The sequence below is a fragment of the Delphinus delphis genome, chromosome 8 (assembly GCF_949987515.2).
Source record: "Delphinus delphis chromosome 8, mDelDel1.2, whole genome shotgun sequence".
Classification (NCBI taxonomy): Eukaryota; Metazoa; Chordata; class Mammalia; order Artiodactyla; family Delphinidae; genus Delphinus; species Delphinus delphis.
In genome coordinates this window covers 32,928,996-32,948,250 of record NC_082690.1, presented here as the reverse complement: position 1 = coordinate 32,948,250, position 19,255 = coordinate 32,928,996, and the positions used below count along the sequence as shown (strand labels likewise).

Below are 19,255 nucleotides of genomic sequence, written 5' to 3'. Positions count from 1 at the left end.
AGAGAGCTCAAGTGTAACTGAAGGGGAGCAGGAAAGGGAAAAAAAAAAGTGTGGGTTTCTCTGATCCAGAGTGACAGCAAATAGAGACAAGCTGTTAGCTGCTGAATTTGAAGGAGTTTTCCTTGAAATCTGAAGTTCTATGGTGGATTGCATTTTATCTGCCAAAAAAATATAGACTATCCCCTTTCTGACCCTTTGAACCATGCAGACACCAACAAATGATAGGTTATTGCTTTCATGGTTGTGAAATTTGTTTTCCTATATTCCCCAAATCTATATGAAAGTATTTACCATTTTTTACCTTAAGTCAAATTGACCTATGTCTTTTGACATTTTAGAGTAGAAGATACACCTTACATCTGATAAGCTTGACTTTATCACTCACCTCCTTCAAACACCAGCCTCTTTTATATTTCTGTTCTTTATCAGCTGCTTTAGAATAATTATATTTAGAATAATTCACATCCCACATGAAGTTAATAAATTATCCATGTAACATAAATTCAGGAAATTAAATAATTAGTTATGCATTGTTTCTTTTTTATCTGATTTTTTATTCTTTAACATTTAAAAACTATGTATCTTTTAAAAATTTTTATTGAAGTTTTTATTTTACGTTGACTTACAATATTAGTTTCAGGTGTATAGCAGTGATTCAACATTTTTAAAGCTTACACTCCATTTAAAGTTATATGATAATGACTATTTCCCTGTGCTGTACAATGTATTCTTGTTGTTTATTTGTTTTATACATAGTAGTTTGTATCTCTTAATCCCATACCCTTATCTTGCCCCTCCCTAAAAACTATATATCGTTGACATATTATTTTACAGCATTGATTAGTAATTTGTAACAAATCATGAAGTGACATCCAGTGCCAATAAGAATTAGCTGATATTTACTGACTTCGAAAAAAGGAGGGCTTTTGTTTGTTTTTAAGGAATCATATTAGGAATGTTTTCACACTGTATTAAAGAAAGTTGATGCTTGAGTATTATGCAGGTCATTAAATTATTTCTTATTAACACTCTTTTTCCTAGAGATTTTATACTTGCAAACATGAAGAGTCTCAGGTTTAAATATTTTCTTGTATGTTGTAAAATTATTTATTGTTTTATATAATAATAGCCATTTGAATATTTTCCAGTAAAAGCCCTAATGAAAACATACACAAAAATTATAATTCCTGTTTTTCAGAATGAAAACTCTATTCCAGAATATTAATGGTCAATGAACTGATCTTTTATGTAATGTTGTTGTCCCTGTTTATATAAAAGGACATAATAAGTAGTGTTAGAATCTGTGTTTCTGGAAATAAGTGCTGATGGGACCACTGGGATTAAAAACACGTTGGGTGTAAATAAAATAAACAGAACTAGAACTGGAACTAGAGATTTGGATTAAAAGGTGTATCTTTTGAGACTTAAAGGAGGTAATAAACAACCTAGTTGGCGAATTCAGAATATCCTTTATAATTACTATCAGTAATTCTGTGCATAGAAATTCTGTGCATGGAAATGTCACAGCTAATTAAAACCTACGTGTTGATTTTGGTCCTTGGTTTCAAAGTTTCCCAAAACTTGCTATTAAGTCAAAAGCCAAAAGTTGTTCACATCTTTCTTATCAAAGTTAAATATTTTGCATCAATAATTAAAGGTCTGTTAAATTTTTTAACTGTTTAGACATTCATTAACCTTTTTCCTTGAAGACTAAATATTTCTGATAGCTGTTATAAGTAATATTTTACTTTTGATGAAAATGTACCTAAATGTACCTAAGCCTGTTCTGGTAGAGGTAGGAAAAAACACTAAAGGCTGTAGAAACTAAATCTGTAACTCCATTAATGGAGTCTTGGGTAGCTAGAATACCAACATCAAATCATTTGAATTTTATTGAAGCAAGTCTCTTTATATTCGTGCATTAAAAACAAGTTCTTTGGTTTTTTGTTTTGTTTTCCTTACCCTCTTTTTTTCTTTTTTTTTTTTTTTTTTTTTTTTTTTTTTTGCGGTACGCGGGCCTCTTACTGTTGTGGCCTCTCCCACAGGTTCAGCGGCCACGGCTCACGGGCCCAGCCGCTCCGCGACATGTGGGATCTTCCTGAACCGGGGCACGAACCCGTGTGCCCTGCCTCAGCAGGCGGACTCTCAACCACTGCGCCATCAGGGAAGCCCTCCTTACCCTCTTTTAAATCTCGCCTGGTGATCCTAAAATGTCAGTATTTGGTTGTGAATTATATTATTAACTACTTAGGGTAGGGAGGAAAAGATGTTTCAGTGTGTTTTAGGTAAATAGAGCTGTTGCTAACTAAAACTTCTTAAAACAAATAAACCTCATAAAATTTGGCCCTGAAAAGGAATTTGTAATTCTTCTAATCAACATTTCTCAAAGGAGGAGGGAGGGTGTATCCTGGGCACTGAAGAACGTTCAACATCCCTGACGGTTGCCCACTAAATGCCGTAGTGCCACCCAGTCCTTGTGACTCCCCAAGCCACCAACGTATATTTTTTGAAAAATAACTGGTAGAGGGCTTCCCTGGTGGCGCAGTGGTTGAGAGTCCGCCTGCCGATGCAGGGGACACGGGTTCGTGCCCCGGTCCGGGAAGATCCCACATGCCGCAGAGCGGCTGGGCCCGTGAGCCATGGCTGCTGAGCCTGCGCATCCGGAGCCTGTGCTCCGCAACGGGAGAGGCCACAACAGTGAGAGGCCCGCGTACCGCAATAAAAAAATAAAATAAAATAACTGGTAGAGGTAGGGATTTTGCCCCAAATCTGAGTTTCTCTGAGATCTAGGGAAATTGTGACTACCCACAGTTATATAGTTGAGTGACAGAACTAGAATCTGGACTTGATCTTTTGACACCCAGAATTTTAAAGAAATTTAGATTACATGCAGTTAATCTTTTCAAAAGCACACCTAAGTCACCAATACTAACACATGGAAATTTCAGAGGGAGGAAGATGACAATGGTTGAAGCATTTACTTATATACTGTATTGTGACTCATCTTAAGGAAATTACCCAAAGGTAATGAGTTTCTAATTACAGAAGTGAAGCCATCTAGATGAATTATCATGCCTCACCTCTACCATATCCTTAAGAGATTACCTTCCAACCTCACCTTTGACCTTTCCCTTTCCCTTGACTAGGAGCTTACCCCGTTACAAGGCAGTCCATTCTATTTAAGGAAGGTTCTAATGACCAGAAAATATGTGTCCCTTTATTACTCAGAAATTTACTTCCCTTCAAATTTGTGAATACATTTCTAATCCCAGAGTGTTCTCTTTTAACTGTGGTTTCTCCAGTTTTTTTATGCATTAAGAGTTCTGAGTTTTGTTTTTTTTTATGCATTAAGACTTCCCTTCTCTGGATGCCTCTTTAAATGTGATACTCAATGTAGTTTTTAAATGCACATTATCCAGTGAGAAAAATAGTTATGACATTGCTCTGACCTGACATTTTATACGCCCTTCAAAAATCCATTAGTAGAAGTTAGCTAGCATCCTCTTTTCTACATGTGAATTCAAATGAATTAAATTGTGTCATAGAAAAATTTACCTATTCAATTGGGAATCAAGAGACCCAAGTTCTTCTGGTATCAACAGTGTAACCAACTCATTCAGAAAGATACCTGACTTCTCTTGACTTAATTGGACTCATATACTAGATGCTTTTAAGAATATTTCCAGTCCTTAATTAATATAATATGCTAGATTATGAATTCTTCAGTGACTGTTTTGGATCCTTGCTTAAGGTTACTTCTCAATAGCTTTATGGATTTGAGTGCACTGAGCTTTCAGAGATATTTTTGAACTATTTATTGCACCACTTAAGTTTAGCTTTTGGCCCTCTGGTCACAGCTGGGAATTACTTTTGAAGAGGAGACCAGGAAATCTTTCAACCTTTAAAGATAAGCCTTATCACATGGTGGGTATGCCCAGGCAAACAAATCTGATGGGGGATGGGCAGCGCTAGATGGAATAGTTAAGTTTTGGCCGCGCTATCAGCTCTGACATATATAGGAGTTTAAACTGCCTTAAAGATGATGCATTTTTAGTATGCTTTGTTTCTAAAATTTAGAACTCTCATAAAGTTACCATGTTAGGAGCCTGATGTAAGCTGATTTGAAGTATACTTCTAGGCCATGTGCTTAGTGAAGTCCTATTTAAAACATACTGTTGGAGATTGTTACTAATTGTTGCCCTCACTACATTTTTTTTTTTGTTTTACTTAAAAAACAAACACTAGCCGAAATGAACATTTTAATACGTAAGGTTATAGAATATCAAAATTAGTTCAGTATTAGAGGTTTGCAGTTTTAGGTTTTTTTTTTTTTTATGTTACAGTCAGGAGGATGGTGTCAAAATAGTTTATCAATCATGGTAAGCAGTCTCTCCTACTTGCCAAGGGTGAATAGACATACGTTAATGAAGTTAAATTAATATGTAGTTTCTACTTGATGATGGTTCAATGATACAAATAATTATACAGTGAAGAAATATTTTTCTTTGTTTACATAATGAGTTTTTCATATAGAATTTTAAAACTTAAAGTCACTGAATGATAATTTAAATTAATGGTTTATTTGTGTTACTAAAGCCCCCCACATCAAACACAAGAAAACTTAATTCATTTTTAAAAGAAAACTATGTTTCAAGTCATATTTGTATCAACTCTGCATTAATAGCAAATATCTCATAAAATGTGCTGGAGAAGAGAGCCATTTGGTGATGTCGCTTTTTGTGACAACCCAGAGACTCAGTTATAAGAAACAGAAAAAGAGGTTATAGACTTCTTGAGGGAAAAGTCAAATAAATAGATTTCTGCTGAAATAAATTGGAATGATTTAGAAGAGGAGTGGTTCATATTCTTTGCTTTGTTTTATACTCCTGTTGTTCTGCTACCTTGGTTGCTGAGGTTGCTTCAGAACTCATTCTGGACTTGCTTCAGCTTGGAGATTCTCCTGTGTATTACTAATTAGCATCCTACTAACTAGGGATAGAAACTATTTGAGTATTTATTTACTCATTCAACTGATGAATGCCAGTTATGTACCAGGTACTATGCTAGCAGGCATGCATGGGGTTGTCAGCTACAAAATAAATAATTATTACAAAATGTGTTAAGTACAATGAGGGATCATAAATAAGGTGCTGTGAGGGACATTAAAAGGTAAGAAAAAGCCAGTCAAGCTCTACACTATGTAAAAGGGCCAGTTTTTGTGCTTATCAGTCAGAACTCGGATTCATCTCTTCTAAATTATAAATTCCCCTAGCGAAAGAGGATTAATAGTAATACATTATATGTAATTAGGAATAAAGCTGTTAATGGAACTGTTTGCTCATTAACATGAATTCATGATGGCAGGTAGATTTTAAAATGTTATTCCCCTTCTCTTTAGACTAATAGTTTCATTATCTGTACTTTCTCTCCAAACTAGCCTTTAAACTTTATTTTCATAGTAGAGGGAAAAAACACAGTTATATCCGGGGGACAGAGAGAGCCGAAGTCTAGTTAGACCGCTTTCTCCCTTCTCCTCACCTCATTTAGCAACTCCTGTGTCCTGCCCCAAACTGCTTAATGAGGTGATGAGGAGAAAATGTTCTGTTGAATGTTTTTGAAGCTCCATTCTCAATTGTACTGTTTGAAAAATACCATTATAATAAATTTTCATGCCAGACTTTTGATAGGTGGTTGAAGGAAGACAGTGTCGAATTGACCTAAAAAAAGGTGTTATTGGTATTTTTGAACAGTTTAAAGATTAAAATACTTTAACCCAGGTTAGGGGGCCTGGAAGTTGATGTTTGGTAAGGGAGAGAAGTACAGAGTGTGGGAGGGAGAGATTATTTTGCTTATGGTAAGACCTGGGGTAGAGTTTTAGGGGAGGTTAACTGTAACCACATCATACAAAGCAAAACCACAATGAGATGCCACTTTATTCTCAGTAAGATGGCTAAAATGAAAGACAGGCATTAACAAGTGTTGACCAGAATATGGAGCAGTTGGAACCCTCATACATTTCTGATGTGATTGAAAAATGATGCAGCCACTTTAGAAAACAGTTTGGCAGTTCCTCAAAAAGTTAAACATATAGTTACCATATGACCTAGCAATTCCATTCCTAGATATATATTGCCCAAAAAAGGAAACCACATGTCCACACAAAAACCTGCACATTTGTATGTTTGTAGCCACGTGATTCATAATAAACAAAAAGTGAAAATAACACAGATATCCATCAGTTGATTAACAGACTAACAAAATGTAGTATATCTGTACAGTGGAATATTATTTGGCAATAAAAAGGAATAAAATGCTGGTGCATACTGTAACATGGATGAATCTGGAAAATATATTAAGTGAAACAAGCCAGTCACAAAATTGATTCCATATATATGACATGTCATATATATTCCATATATATGACAAATCCAAAGAAACAAAGTAGATTAATGGTTACCAGGGACTGGGGGAGGGGCAATAGGATGTGTACTGCTAAAGGATACAGGGTTTCTTTTGGGGATGATGAAAGTGTTCTGAAATTAGATAGTGGTGATGGTTATACAATTCTATGAATATATTAAAATTACTAAAGGGGTGAAATATCTCAGTATAACTTTTTTAAAAAAGTCATTCCTGGGCATGGTGTTATCATTTAGGTGTAGCTTAATTGAGTGTTGGGAGATGTCTTTTGCATATTGATAATAAAAAGTTATATTCAGTCATGAGATAAGGACCCTGGCCTTTTGCTCCTTTTGTAAGAGACAGATTTTCAGTGTGAATCAAATAGTAAGTAATTTTCACTGAAAAAACCATCATTTTGTATTTAAATACATAAATTTTTGTGCCAGTTAGTAGCAACTTTTTGTAGACAATTCAATCCCCTAGGTCATATTGAAAGACTTAGTTAGCAGTGGGTGTTTTGTGTTTTGTTTTTACTGTTTTAAGACTGACAGAGTTGGCCTGTTAGTTTGTGTTTTTAGAAAAGCATTCATTTCTTTTAATTTTACAGTCTTAAGTACCCTTGTAGGTATGGGGGAAAAACCTAAAATTTGTTTCTAAATGTTATAAGCAAACTAATATAGCCATTCTAACATGTAACCATGTAATATCTGAAACTTGATAAAATATTAGACAAAGTAAAAAGGTGCTTTCTTGTGTTGTGGGAGATTTGATGTGAGTTATTATTTTAAAAACTCAAAATAATTTTCTGATTTTAAATTTACACTTAATGAGGTTACTAGGATTGAATTTATTATCTCGAAGTCTACGATTGATTACCACATCTGTAGTACTTTGTAATATTCCAAGGTTGAAGATACAAATTATGCAAATCTAAAATTTGTGTGAAGTTTGAAAATTCAGATGTTCAGAATAAAATCTGGAAAGAACCCGTGGTGATGACCTCCTTTGTTTTTGAGAAGGTCGTCTCTTCTTTTTCAGTAATTGCTGAGTGTATGATTTGCTACCATAAAGCTGTCAGGACTGATCGGTTAAGAAAAACTTGAAACAGTTACTATTTCATAATTCAGGCAGCAAAGGCTGAATTTAAAATGTAGCATTTTAAAAAAAAATTTGTCATATTTTAGGGATTTGTTTTCTCCTTTACCTTTTAGAAATTTTGTTAAAACTGGAAACATTGAGATTTTGGTAGTTGGTCATGGAGGGGAAGAAGGTGGTAATGCAGTTCTTTTCTTTTTTAGCTGCCCTGCCCCCTTCCCCCAAGAAACAAAGCTTGTTTTGTTTCTTGCCTGCTTGTGAGGTCTCTGCTGCACCCCATGTGGGTGCACTGCTCTGTGCTTTGTTGAAATGCTTGAGATAGTCGGAAGGTAAAGAACAGGATGCTTCTGAAGAGAAGAAATCCCAGCTTCTGTAGATAAACTCGGTTGTTTGAATTGGTCATTTAAGTGAGCTCTTTATATGGAAGCTTGTAGCACTGCTTGTATCCATAGGTAACAGCATTTAGGTAAACACAACCAAAAGTGCTCACCATTATTAGCCAGAGAGACTATTTCTATTGCATAATTTGTGCAAATTTCTGTTTAATTCTGTGGAGTTCTTACTCCATCTTTTGATACGCTTATTTTTCCCTTTCTGTGGTTTTTAATAGTCAGATAAGCTTAGATTTGAAAAAGACTTTCCCAACCAATTGAGTGTGCCATCAGCAGTGGTCACTGTCATTAATGATTACTGCTAATGGTATCTAATTCTGAGAAACTGGTGGGAAGCAGAGGATATTTACCTGTTTATTTTCATACAATACTGTTATTGTCCAATTAGTTTTCACAAGGAATATTTACATTAACTTGTTAAATGCTATATTACTTAATAAAAATCAGTATGGAAAGCTCAAGAGCTTTTTTAAAAATGTTTCTTAATAGATGAAATATTTAACACTGTATAGCTCTAGAATCTGTTTTGAAATCAATCATATTTTATCATTTCAACACTTACTAATGGGTTATTTCCTAGCAGTTTTTTAAATTTTTTAATTTATTTAACTGCTTGGAATGGAAAACATTTTTTCCCCAGTAGTTGTTTGCACTAGGCCTCAGTTTGTGAGATGGTCACCATGTGTGATAGATACTCAGATCAGTCCCCCAATTCATATTTAACTCATATGATTGAACCTGACATAGCACAACGTAAGAAAACATCTCTTTGGGAAAATAAATATGTTGAGGGAGTGCCCTATGGGAATGCCAAGAACATGTTCACCAAAAGAGAAGGATCCCTAGGGAGGTTAAGCTAAGGCTCAAACTCCCCCACCTATTTTTTTCTGTTTAGATCTTACAGGAAAGGTAAATATGCATATCTTTATGAATCATAGAATACTTAGAAACAGTGAGTGGCATGGTGAAGTGGAAGGACGGGGGAGGGAAGGTATGGGAATTCAAGCCAAGATGATTATCTGCAGGACTGGTAATCTTAAAGTTTAGAAAGAACTATTCGGAAAAGGGAGGAGGCTAACATTTTTGGAGCATCTGTTGTATTCCAGGACTATAATAGATGCTTTACATATTACTTATAAGCCCCACAGTGATCCGAAAGGGTGATGTTAATGTCTGCAGGTATAGCTGAGGAAACTGAGGATTAGATGAACCACGAACTGGTGTGCCCAACTCTAATCATGGTTTGTTTGACTCTAAAGGCCATATTTTTTATATCATACTATGAGGCCTGTCAATTGTGTATCTAATAATGTTGGTGACAGGAAAGTATAAGCAATTGTATTAAATGAGGTTATTGATTGGCAAATATTAGCCATTAAAATTTTTTGGCTTTTTTTCTACCCATTCCCCTGTAAAATACTAACTATAAACCGTAATTATTAAGGTTTTAGCCATTTATTCTTTGTAAAGACATTTTATAAATGTGGGGTGTTTTTGTTTTTGGTCATAAAAGAGATTAATAAGGCTTTGAACAATATGAAGCAGCGAGTCATGTTTTTTTTGACATCCCTTCTCTGCTATGCCAGACAAAACATTTAAAAGAGATAACCAGAAAGACTTAACTGGGATCATAAATTTAGAAAAAGTCCCTGCTGGTCAGAAAACAAAACCACACAAAGCAGTGAGCAAGGGCAGGGCTAGGGACCAGTCAGCCAGTCAGGATATCAGGAACTCAAAGTGTTAAGAACAAAGACAGAGATACATGAAACACTCTCAATGGTGAAAGCCAGGCGTGTAGCCGTCTGCCCCTGACCTGGTACAAAAGCAACGACTGACCACATGTCAAGTCACAAATTTCAAGAATCAGTATACAGACCAGATTCTTTTAACCACAAAGCAATAAAATTAGATCCCAATAATAAAAAGTTAGCTTCAAAAAAAATATGGCTTGCTCTACCAGCTATTAAACATATAGGTTATAATTAAAACTGTGGTACCTAATAGGAAATTAGTTGAATGAAATACTATGCTATTTTTAAAAGAAAATGGCGGGGGGGAACCTCTATATACTGCTTTGGAGTAGTCTCAAGGATATGTTATTAGCAAAAAGGCAAAATGAAGTTAAGTATTAAGAGTATGCCACCATATATCTAAGAAGTATGCTACCATATCTGTGTGTTTGCTTTGATTTTTATAAACGGAATAAACAAACTGCTAGGAGCAGTGGGGAGTGGCAAGTAAAGCCAGTGTCTGAAATTCAGAAGCATATCGCCACAGGTGAGCCTGTATATTGAGTTGGCTGAGTCACACAGAAAAGAATTATTTCAGATGACACTTAACCACAGTGATTTGGCTGGATACACCTAATGAAATATCTTAAGGACCAGACTTTTAATAATCATTTTGTTGATCATAACTTTAATAATCGGTCGTATGTTATTTTGAAATACTTGCATATGTATAGAAGGATAGTACATATTAATGTTATTGGAAGCAAATTTTTCAGCATTAGACAGAAAATATAGTTATAAGATCTAAGAATCTAAGCAAAAACCCGAATGATACATATTGTGATTATTTATGGATGAAATACTGTATTATTTGCTTGAAAATAATTGAGGGAAAAGTCGATGAGAATAGATGTAAAACAAAATTGGTTATGTATTGATCATTGGGAACCCGGATGATGACTACATGAGGATTCATCATCTGTATTATTTTTTCTGCTTCTCTATTTGTTTATGGAAATTATTTTTAAAAATTTAAATGTATGCTTGAGAGCATAAAAGTGTACTCCTTAGTAACTCATGAGTTAAATGGAAATCACAATAGAAATTACAGATATTTGGGGTAGAACAATCATGAATTTTACGTACTATTTCAACTGTATGCCATGCACGAAATACTGTACTTAAAGGTAAATTTATTGACTTAAGTGCTCTAAGAAAAGACTTAAACTAAGTAAGTTCAACTCAAGAAATTAGAAAAAGAAATACAGAAAAAATTGAGGGGAAGAGTAAGAACAAAAATACCATCACCTTATATAACTATCTCAGTAGGTTGACTTGAACTAAGGCATGCTAGGAGAGAGTTGGTCTGTAATTTTCCTTTCTTCTAATATCCTTGGTTCTATATCAATGTTATGCAGTCTCATGGAAGAGATGGTCAGTCTAAGGGGAAATTGGTAGGATTTCTATATTATCATATATTAAATAGTTAAATATCTGCGTCAGTGAATACTTAACTGACTTAGAAACATTACAGTGTTTTTTTTTCAGCACAAGTTTTGTGCAAAGATGCTGGACTAGGCACTGAGAATATATACACAATTAGGATACTCTCCCCACTCCTGTGGCACTCCAGTCTAAGAGCAGATGCAAATTTGTAAATAAAAAATTACAGTCATGTGAGAAATGTCAGTAAACAAATGTCCCAGGGCAGTGCCCTGAAGGAAGATGATTCTTAATGCACATGGCAGACTCTGGGGAAGGCTGGGGAGGTTTGGTCAAGTAGCCTCCAAGAAGAGTTGGCATTTACCAAGCAGCCTTTGTGCCTTCAACAGAGGACACGTGAAAAATCACCAGAAGGAGTTTGCCACTTGGCTGGGAGCCAGTACGTCATGAGAGCTGTCAGTGAATGTCATTTCAGATTTTGGTAGCAAGGTTCATTAGAGAACGTGATCTGTAATTTTTCTTTGTTTTAATGTCCTTGTAAGGTATTAGGGTTATGCTGGTCTCAAAGGTGTTGTGGAGTTTCCTTCTTTGCTGTTCTCTGGAAAAGGTTTTATAAGATTAGTATTATTTCTTCCTCGAGTGTTTGTGAAGTCATTTGGGCCAGAGGTTTTCTTTGGTCAGTGTGTATTAAACATTTAGTAGAAACAGTGACCTGAAATTTCACCTTAAAATGTTGAATATGTGTCTGAAAAGGTGATACATCATTCTTATTGCCATTTTCACATAATAAAACTTCCATCTGTTCACCAAGGTTACCACAATCCACAGTTTGGTCAATGTTGTATCAGTGAGAGAAATTCACTAGTGTAGGAATCCAGTCTGTTTCTAATTGTCAAATGGTATATTCTATGTTCAACTAAAAAAATAACAATGACTACCTGAGCTGTTGAATGAGACCAATCTATGCCATCCAGATTCTTTTTTTTAAATAAATTTATTTGTTTGTTTATTTATTTATTTTTGGCTGCATTGGGTCTTCCTTGCTGTGTGCAGGCTTTCTCTAGTTGCAGTGAGCAGGGGCTACTCTTCATTGCAGTGCACAGGCTTCTCATTGTGGTGGCTTCTCTTGTTGCAGAACACAGGCTCGAGACACACGAGATTCAGTAGTTGTGGCTCGCGGGCTCTAGAGCGCAGGCTCAGTAGTTGTGGAGCACGGGCTTAGTTACTCCACAGCATGTGGGATCTTCCCGGACCAGGGATCAAACCCATGTTCCTGCATTGTCAGGCCGATTCTTTTTTTTTTTTAATTTATTGATTGATTGATTGCTGCATTGGGTCCTCGTTGCTGTGCTCAGGCTTTCTCTAGTTGCAGCGAGCGGGGGCTACTCTTCGTTGTGGTGCACGGACATCTCCTTGCAGTGGCTTCTCTTGTTGCAGAGCATGGGCTCTAGGCACGTGGCTTCAGCAGTTGTGGCTCACGGGCTCAGTAGTTGTGGCTCATGGGCTCTAGAGCGCAGGCTCAGTAGTTGTGGCACACGGGCTTAGTTGCTCTGCGGCATGTGGGATCTTCCCGGACCAGGGCTCGAACCTGTGTTCCCTGCATTGGCAGGCGGATTCTTAACCACTGCACCATCAGGGAAGTCCCATCCAGATTCTTGTAGGCTTAATTTATTATGAGCATGCATCAGATCATTTAATCTACTTGATTTATTAGAGTTATATTTAAAGAGTAATAATCTTGATGAGCTTTAATGCTTAGGATGCTTTGTCTCAGTTACTTCGAGAGATTTATTTTAAATTAAATATATATTATATTTTATAATAAGCAATATATTCACATTATTCAAACTTGAAAAGTTATAAAAAATGTCTCTCTTGAACTCGGTCCTCTAGTCATCTAGTTCCCCAGGTCCAGAACCAACAGATGTTAATTGCTTCTTGGCTGTCCTTCAGTTCAGATTCTCTGGATATGCATGTAATATATGTTCCACCTGTCCCCTTTTTTTTTAATACTATCTATTCTGTACTATGCTTTTAACTTAGTATGTCTTAGACTGTTCCATGTCACTGCCTATTAGAGTTACTTGTTTCTTTTCTCTTATGGCTGCCTTGCATCCTAGGATAATGACGAAGATGACTACAATAATAATAAATTAATGTAACCATTGTACTATTGGTGGATTTTTAGGTTATTTCTAGTGTTACTACAGAAAAGGCTATGTTGAATATCCCCAGTTGCTTTTGAATAACTAAATATCCTTTTTCTTGCTAGTTTTTTAGGATAGATCTTCTGTTTCATTTCAGCCATGAACCAGAGAATCAGTCAGAGTGCTCCAGTGAAACAGCCACCACCCCTGGCCCCCCAGAGCCCTCAGGGAGGAGTCATGGGTGGTGGCAATTCCAACCAGCAGCAACAGATGCGGCTGCAGCAGTTGCAGATGGAGAAAGAGAGACTGCGACTGAAGCAGCAAGAACTGCTTCGGCAGGTGAGGCCACAGGTTAGAGACCAGCCTTCCACTCTTGGGGTTTTGTTTTCCTACATAAAGTTGGGTGTGTTTCATTTTGACATTTATTAGTTACAGAAGAATGTTGTTTCTCTGAAACTAGAGTGACACAGAAACATTCTGTCCAGCTTTCATCTTAGTTTCTAGTTTCTTAACTGGCCTTTGATCACATAGGCTATAACTTGTAAACCTGTATCACAAAGAGATGTTTTGGTCGTATTCATTGCAGTCAAGCAAAAGCGAAGGAAGCAAGGGTGCTTTTCCTCAAATATACAGGCATACCTCGGAGATATTGCCGGTCAGTTCCAGACCACCACAATAAAGCAAGTATTACAATAAAGTGAATCACATGAATTTTTTGGTTTCCCGTTGCATATGAAAGTTAATGTTTACACCGTACTGTAGTCTATTAAGTGTGCAATAGCATTGTCTTAAAATAAACAATGTAAATTGTTTATTGTAAAATTTAATGTAAATTTAAGTAAATTTAATGTAAAATTAAATACCTTAATTTTAAAATACTTGATTGTTAAACAATATTAACCATCATGTGAGCCTTCAGTGAGTCATCTTTTTGTAATAGTAACATCAAAGATCACTGATCACAGATCACCATAACAAATATAATAACAATGAAAAAGACTGAAATATTGTGAGAATTACCAAAATGTGACACCGAGGCATGAAGTGAGCAAATGTTGGAAAAATGGCTCTGATAGACTTGCTAGACACAGGGTTGCCACAAACCTTCAGTATGTTTAAAAACAAAAATTGCAGTGTCTGCAAAGTGCAATAAGATGAGGTATGTCTGTACATGGAATTGCAGACTACTATATATCTGAGGATTTCACTAAGGGGGAAACTCTGGGACATCACTTGGGGAGAAACATCTTTTACTTTAAATGAATTATTTGTCTAGGGGAATACACAATATGATATTTCTCAAATGATAAATGTTTCAGTATTGCTGAATGAAGATGTTTTCTTTAAAACAATACAGGCTATCCCAAGTTTAGAAGATCCCACAGTGCTTTAAAATTATCTACTTATGGATATTTTTTCATGTTGGGATGGGTAGTTTCTAACGTTAGAGAGCTGGAAAACTTTACGACCATTTTTATCAGTTTTCTTTCAGAAATACTGTTGGTCTTTATGTGCTATAAGAATATATAATCCCTCATCTCAAAATGAATTTTTACTTTATCTTATTTCAGAGTGATAAAATCTAAGTTCAGATTTTGGGAGTGTGATCTTCTCAAAGCAGTATATTTTTAAATTTTTATGTAAATATTTTGGATAATAAACATGATGTGATTTTGAAAGTGTACAAAAGGTAAACGTACAGTGAAAATGAAATCTCCTTTTCCATTTCCCTAGTTCTCTTTTCTGGTTGTAAGTAGCTATCAGTTTCTTGTATTTTTTTTTTTCCCCCCAGAGACATTCTCTCTGTTTGCGAACGTGAAATATACATATCTGTACTATTTTTCCTCACGTAAGTCATAGCATACTAAGTATAGGCATTAAAAATATCATTATACTCTCCATTTTTGTAGTCAGGATGCAGACATTTGAACAAGGTACTTTTTTTCATGAGTGTTACATTTTAATAGTGTCACGTGTTAATGGAAATACATGAACTTGATACAGTCTTTGAACTCAGATTTGGGATTTGAAGAACTAGTACCTAAGAATTAAACTAAGCCATGGAATCCCAGACAGGCACACCTTTAAACTGTTTGTGCTATCAGTAACCTGCCAGTGTAATTCTAGTGTGGTTGGCACCAAAGTGAGTAAGAAAGATGATGCCAGCATATGATGTCAAGAAGTGGTCTTGAAAGAAATATTCCCTCATCCGCCTTTAAGAAGGTAGAGAAAGGAAGCACATTAACAAGATTAATGTATCTCTGATGGACTTTTTAACATATTACTATAAAGGAAAGATATTTTTCATTTAAATAAAACTTCATCATCGGAACAAGGTAGCACCATCAAAATTATAGTTATATAGCTCTTAGAAGAAATAAAGCAATTTAAGGGTATGTTTTACGCAGGCTGTTTTCATTTTGTTGTTACTGAGTACTAGATGGCGTATGCGTATATAATTTCACATACGAATTAAAGACTACCCAAAAAAAAGAAACCTTATTAATAAGAAAGGTTAAAGTCTGGGAATGGGCCATCCATCATTTTGTTGTTGCCGTAGATCAGCTCTCCCCCACCCCCTTCCCGCCCAATGGGTAAAATGCTGCTACTTATAAAATTCTTCATTCTAAAGAATTTTTCTAAATCTTATTCTCACTCTTACTCTGGGTGATGGGTCCTAGACAGAATAGTTTCCTTTAAAGGTAACTTCTTTATTTCTTCTTTACCACCTACTGTGTTGTCTTTTCTTTTGTTGAAGTGACAGATCTGCTCTATTCTTATACTAATGGTGTGTTTTCTAAGATTTTTTGGTTTTGTTTTTTAGCAATCAGTATAAATTCAGTATCTCTTAAGCCTTTTGGCTTCCTGTGAACTTCTTCCATTGATAGTTTCTCTTATCACTGAAGCATCAAATTATATTTTTCCTGCTTCATCTAATATTCAGAAGTAAAGAACCTACCTGACCAATATCCAGTTTTATTTGAACCCTGACACCTAAAGTCTTACTGTCCTATCCTCAATGCTGTTTAACACTTCTGAGGTTTCCGTTTGTTATGTGGCGACTCCGTTGGCTCCTGTCCTCAGTCTGCTGCTTCTTGGGCTAGCTTGGGAATTCTGTGCTATGGTGATATGTCTGGATACAATTTGTAAGTCAGCCTACACAGCCAAACCATGTGGCTTAAAGTAATTTTTATCCATCTTATTTTTCACTCTTAGGCAATGCGGAATATCAATCCCAGCACAGCAAATTCTCCAAAATGTCAGGTAGGCTCTTATCTGATGTTTTAGCATTGAAAACAGATATTAAATTAGGAAAGAGAAAAACTTGTGCTCCAGGGGCCTGTCCTCACTGAAGATTAGCCCAGAGTAACTTTGAGGCATCTTTCTACCATGATACTTAAGTTAACATTGCTGTTCCCAGAAAGTTTACACTATCTGCTCCCTCCCCACTCCTCCCAGAGTAGTATTCAAAACTCCGTCGAGGTCTTTTTTTTCCCCACATTTGATATGTAGTATATACACCCTGTCAGCCTTGAAGTGTGCCTGATTTTTTATTTGCATAGCCTAAAATAGTACTTACAATGATTTATAGAGGTTAATAATTTGAACAGTAACAAAGGTAGTACAGGTTATTTACTTGGGTAGGCTACTTTAGGAAATCTTATTAAGAATTATAATCATACTACGAGGAAAGGAAAAGTTTCTTTTAGTGAACACTCCAAAGAAAGAATATTAAAATTATCAGAAGAGCAAAGGAGCTACCTGAGTACTGTTTTGGGTTTCTTTGTTGGCTTTTATCAGCATTCCTCCCTGGTGAACCCAAAGGAACACTGGTTGTGAAGGTACCTTATTTAGATGGAAAGATTGTGGCCATTTTTTCCTTCTATAACATAGGCACTTATCTGACTCATGGAAAGAATCTCATTCTTGAAACCAAAGAGATTCTGTTTGTTCAGGGTTCACAGATTTGAAGGAATTAGGAGCTGGGGGATTATTGCACTTTTCTCAGATTGCCAGAAGCAACCATGAAACACCTCATATTCTGTGGAGCTCTTCTGCACTAGGCTAACAAGTGCATTGTGTTAGAATGAGCTGTGGAAGTGTGGGAATTGGCAGAACTCCACTCATTTTAGATACTGTTAACTGGTCCATTTGGAGCACCAGATAGAATCTTCATAGAGACCAGTTTACTTTGTGAGAGGAAAAACTCTATTCATTGTCTCTCTCATAAATGCCTCCTTTAATCAAGAAATCCAGGGAATAACTAATGAACGTCATCTTTGCTAAAGCAGAGCAGACATTCTTACAATGAGGACCTCTAATACCACATTTGACTGGGAAGAGCACTGTAGCATTGGATCTTTATATAAAGTGAAGACATTTTTCCTTGCTTTTTCTCTGAAGTGTTTCTTTTATTTGTAATAAATGAAGTAGAAACATAGGAGCAAAAATTAATTCAAATGAGATTCAGAATCAAGCAAAAGGTTCTCCATGTTAAAGTGTTTTGAAATTGTTTCCTTTTTATTTTTTCCTACTAAGATCTTAAACTTTAAATTTGATAAGTAATTAAATACCTTCAGGTCTTTATTTCTTACATCAGTATAAGTGTAAACAGTTGCTCATTAAAATTATCAGGAGTTTTTAGATACTTCTTTTAGTAGTAAAGCTTCAGAAAAGTTAAGGTTTGTAAATTGAATTTCTATTAAATTTGTATGGTATTAAAATTACAGAGTTGATTCCTTAGATTTGTCTAAGCCAGAGCAGAAAACCTGAAAGAGATAGGTTTTATAAAAGGTTTTTTAAATTTAACTTTGCATATGTGGATAACAAAATACTGCCTTGTCATATAAGATTCAGTTGTCAATGTATTTACCTGGCACAATTGTGAAAATGTATGAAATTCCAGTATAGGGCTAAATTTGGAGTTGCTCAAATACCCAGAATATGGTTGTATTTGTATCAAGCAAGTATCTGTGTTTTTCTCATCCTACATATTTTCTAGATTATCTTAAGGTAGGTGCCAGGAAAGATTCCACAAAGAAGGGTCATATCTTAAGTGAAGATGCCTCTAAATAAGGTTACCAGGATAATCAAGAAAGCCAGAAAGAGCTTTCCAGTCTCAAAAAACAGGAATAATGAAGAAAAAGGGATGGATCCATTCAATACTTGAGCGCAAGGCACTCTTGTTCAGTGCTGTGGGGGGGTTGTGTTCTGTTTGTTGTTTGTTTTTACTTTTCTAATAGAAATCAGTGCAGATAAGTTAACAAGCAACATGAAACCAGTGGCATTGTTTTGTAATTATATACCACATTTGCTGTGGGAAGGTACCAGACTTCAGAATGTTCACAAATTACTTGTTTCAAAAGCTATCCTTAAGTACTTCTGCATAGGATTAACAAAACCTGTCTGTTGTAGAATTTCCTGGTCTTATAAACTACTGTCAGTATGGGTGAGGTTAATACAAAATTCTGAAAAATTGAGACAACTTTAAAGGGGTTAGTATATTTTCTTAGTTAAAAATGGAAATTATTGCCTTAATTTGTTAGGGTTTGTTGGCAGAATTTTGGAAAAATTTCTCCTCATAGAGCTTTAAATTTTTAAATTTCATTTTGATTATTCACTATTTTTCTTTCTAAAGCAATTTCTGGTCTCAGAAGAAAAAAAAAACTTTTTAAAAGTATAAACATCGTCTTTGCTCCATGAGATTGAACATGTATGGAATGCTCAATTTTCTCTGTATAACTCTTACTAATACATCAGTTTCTCCTCTGTGACTGGAGGGAGACCTTTGAGAGAGTGGGTTAGGAATGCATCCCAGCTTCTGTTTCAAAGTCTTTTGAAACTAACACTTTGAGGAAAGATAGTTCCCCCTGAGTGTGAATGTTTTTACCTTCTCTTATGCTTAAGAATGTGGTTCTTAGTACCTGCGGTTCCCTAATACCTATGAGATCAAGCCTAAACTCTGCAACCTAGCTCATTTGTGGTCTGTGGTCAGTAGCCTTCTTTCTCTCTCTCAATTCTGGTTAAGCCAATTACCTTCCTTCAG

At 35.6% G+C, this 19,255-nt stretch overlaps 1 protein-coding gene across 12 annotated transcripts in view; it reads left to right on the top strand.

Moving 5' to 3' along the window:
* YAP1 (Yes1 associated transcriptional regulator) overlaps nucleotides 1-19,255 on the top strand; it is a 107,436-nt gene that overhangs the window by 72,261 nt on the left and 15,920 nt on the right. For 3 of the 12 annotated variants that reach the window (XM_060018062.1, XM_060018053.1, XM_060018054.1), the window contains 2 exons: nucleotides 13,367-13,560; nucleotides 16,426-16,473. In XM_060018062.1, coding sequence (XP_059874045.1) covers nucleotides 13,367-13,560; nucleotides 16,426-16,473 — 242 coding nt within the window. The remainder of the gene's footprint in view (nucleotides 1-13,366; nucleotides 13,561-16,425; nucleotides 16,474-19,255) is intronic. The other 9 variants (XM_060018063.1, XM_060018055.1, XM_060018056.1 and 6 more) reach the window with 3 other exon arrangements.